A 1,988-nucleotide genomic window follows, 5' to 3' on the forward strand; every position below is an offset into this window, starting at 1 on the left:
GGACCAGATTTCCCTTAGCTTTGAGAGGTTTCCATTTACTTCCTGTTGTGTCCTGGGACAGGAAGTGAAAGGAAATTTCCATGGTAGCTTAACATAAACTGTAATATTTCCATATGATAAGCCTAACTACACAGGTTTGTTAAGGTATGATATATGTGCAGGATCAGAGGGTATGAGCATAAGAATGTGATTAGGGGAAAACAATTGTACAGATGATTCCCAAATGTGTCTCTTACCTATAGCTGCACTGAAATGTGAATAAAATACGAAAGGTAAGAGACAAATATATTAAACACTTGTTTAATAAAACAGTCCAAAGGTAAGCAATGCTCTGATCTTTTCTCGTCTTTTAGGGAGCCCTGGCAGTGTGTATTATGACAAACCCAAGCCACAGCAATTATTGTTATCATCCTTCTCACATCAGACGTTTTGGGTCTATTTTTTCCAGCTGCACCAGTGGTTTCAACTGTTCTGCAAAGCTCCTGACCTCATCAGCTACACTGTCTTGTCCTGCCGGAGCCACAGCGCTGAGCTCCACCAAATAAGAGAGAGATAATGGTTCAGCCCCCTCGGCTGTTCCTGCCACTACAACGCGGAATACTTTGAATACAGCTATTTTCATGGCTCCTTTACGAAACAAATGTCCTTTTGCTACAAATTCATGGTCCATCCTAAAGCCCATTTCTTGTAGAAATTCAGGCAGGACTTCTGAGGTTGCAATATCAACACAGTTCCTGACCAACGCGTGACGGCTTCTGTCTCCTGCCTCTGGTTGTCCGAGATAACGGAGGTGCCATGGAGATCCCGGCCGATCAAGAGGCCGTCGGGCACGAAGTACAAACGGGCTGGCTTGCTGGCCTTTTAGCAGGTACACACTCTCATGGTCAGCAAACGTCTCAGGTTCCATGTTGTCACATAACCCACGTAACCGATGAAGGAGGCTGTCCAGACCTTGGTCAAGTATGCTGCCTAGGATTACAGTAAAATATAAAATTAGTAATATGCAATGAAGCAACTGTATGGTACTCAAAACTACAGTTTGATAAAGGATCATTTCATAATGAGTGCGTGATTGTACAAATATTCCAAATTAATAACCAAGTTCTGTTCCTACGACTAGGTCATTAAGCGAGGAGTAGAGGAGACCAGCTCTAATATATGGTACAGTGTTCAATACCGACCGTTCTGAGAACTGGTCATTAGTCCAAACAGTCAATTACTTAACTTTGCATATTGTAAATAGTAGGGATGCACTGATACCGATACTAGTATTGGTGTTGATGACGAGTATTTGGCGAGTATTCGTACTCGCCCAAATGCCTAGCCCGATACTTCCGGTATCAGGCAGCGTGTAATGATTCGCTGCCCAGCTGCCTGATTGGTGGGGAAGCTAGCCAATCAGGAAGCCGGGCACCCGGCTTTCTGATTGGTCGGGAAGACGGCTTCATGCTCCCTCATCACCTCGTGACGAGGGAGCATGGAGCCGGCTTCCCAGCCAAACAGGAAGCCAGGTGCCGCGTCATTACATGGCGCCCGGCTTTCTGATTGGTCGGGAAGACGGCTTCATGCTCCCTCATCACCTCGTGACGAGGGAGCATGGAGCCGGCTTCCCAGCCAAACAGGAAGCCAGGTGCCGCGTCATTACATGGCGCCCGGCTTTCTGATTGGCCACAAAATCGGCACCGTGCTTTCTCGTCACCTAGTGGACCTCAGGACCCACATTTGTCTTTGGTCATGCAGTTGTGACCCGAATCGCGGCATTGCGATACAGTGCGCTCCGGTGCGGGCGATTGAACTGTGGGCGGGAGGTGCATTTGGGGTGCCAGTCAAATGAATGGCAACGGAACGCACCTCCCACACCAGAGTGCATAGTAGGTGCGATTGCATGGTACAATACATTAATCTTACAGGACTGTTTGATTAACGCATTGTACTAGTGTGAAGGGCCCTCAAAAATACTGACAGACACAATCTCACACACACAACCA

At 47.1% G+C, this 1,988-nt stretch overlaps 1 protein-coding gene across 2 annotated transcripts in view; it reads right to left on the bottom strand.

Moving 5' to 3' along the window:
- Positions 1-374: 374 nt before the first annotated feature.
- MED18 (mediator complex subunit 18) overlaps positions 375-1,988 on the bottom strand; it is a 19,980-nt gene continuing 18,366 nt past the window's right edge. For both annotated transcript variants that reach the window (XM_018555983.1, XM_018555982.1), the window contains one exon: positions 375-969. In XM_018555983.1, the coding sequence (XP_018411485.1) occupies positions 416-969 (554 nt within the window). In that variant the 3' untranslated portion in view covers positions 375-415. The remainder of the gene's footprint in view (positions 970-1,988) is intronic.

Source organism: Nanorana parkeri, unplaced genomic scaffold (genome assembly GCF_000935625.1).
Source record: "Nanorana parkeri isolate BGI_ZX_2015 unplaced genomic scaffold, ASM93562v1 scaffold220, whole genome shotgun sequence".
In the NCBI taxonomy this organism is placed as follows: Eukaryota; Metazoa; Chordata; class Amphibia; order Anura; family Dicroglossidae; genus Nanorana; species Nanorana parkeri.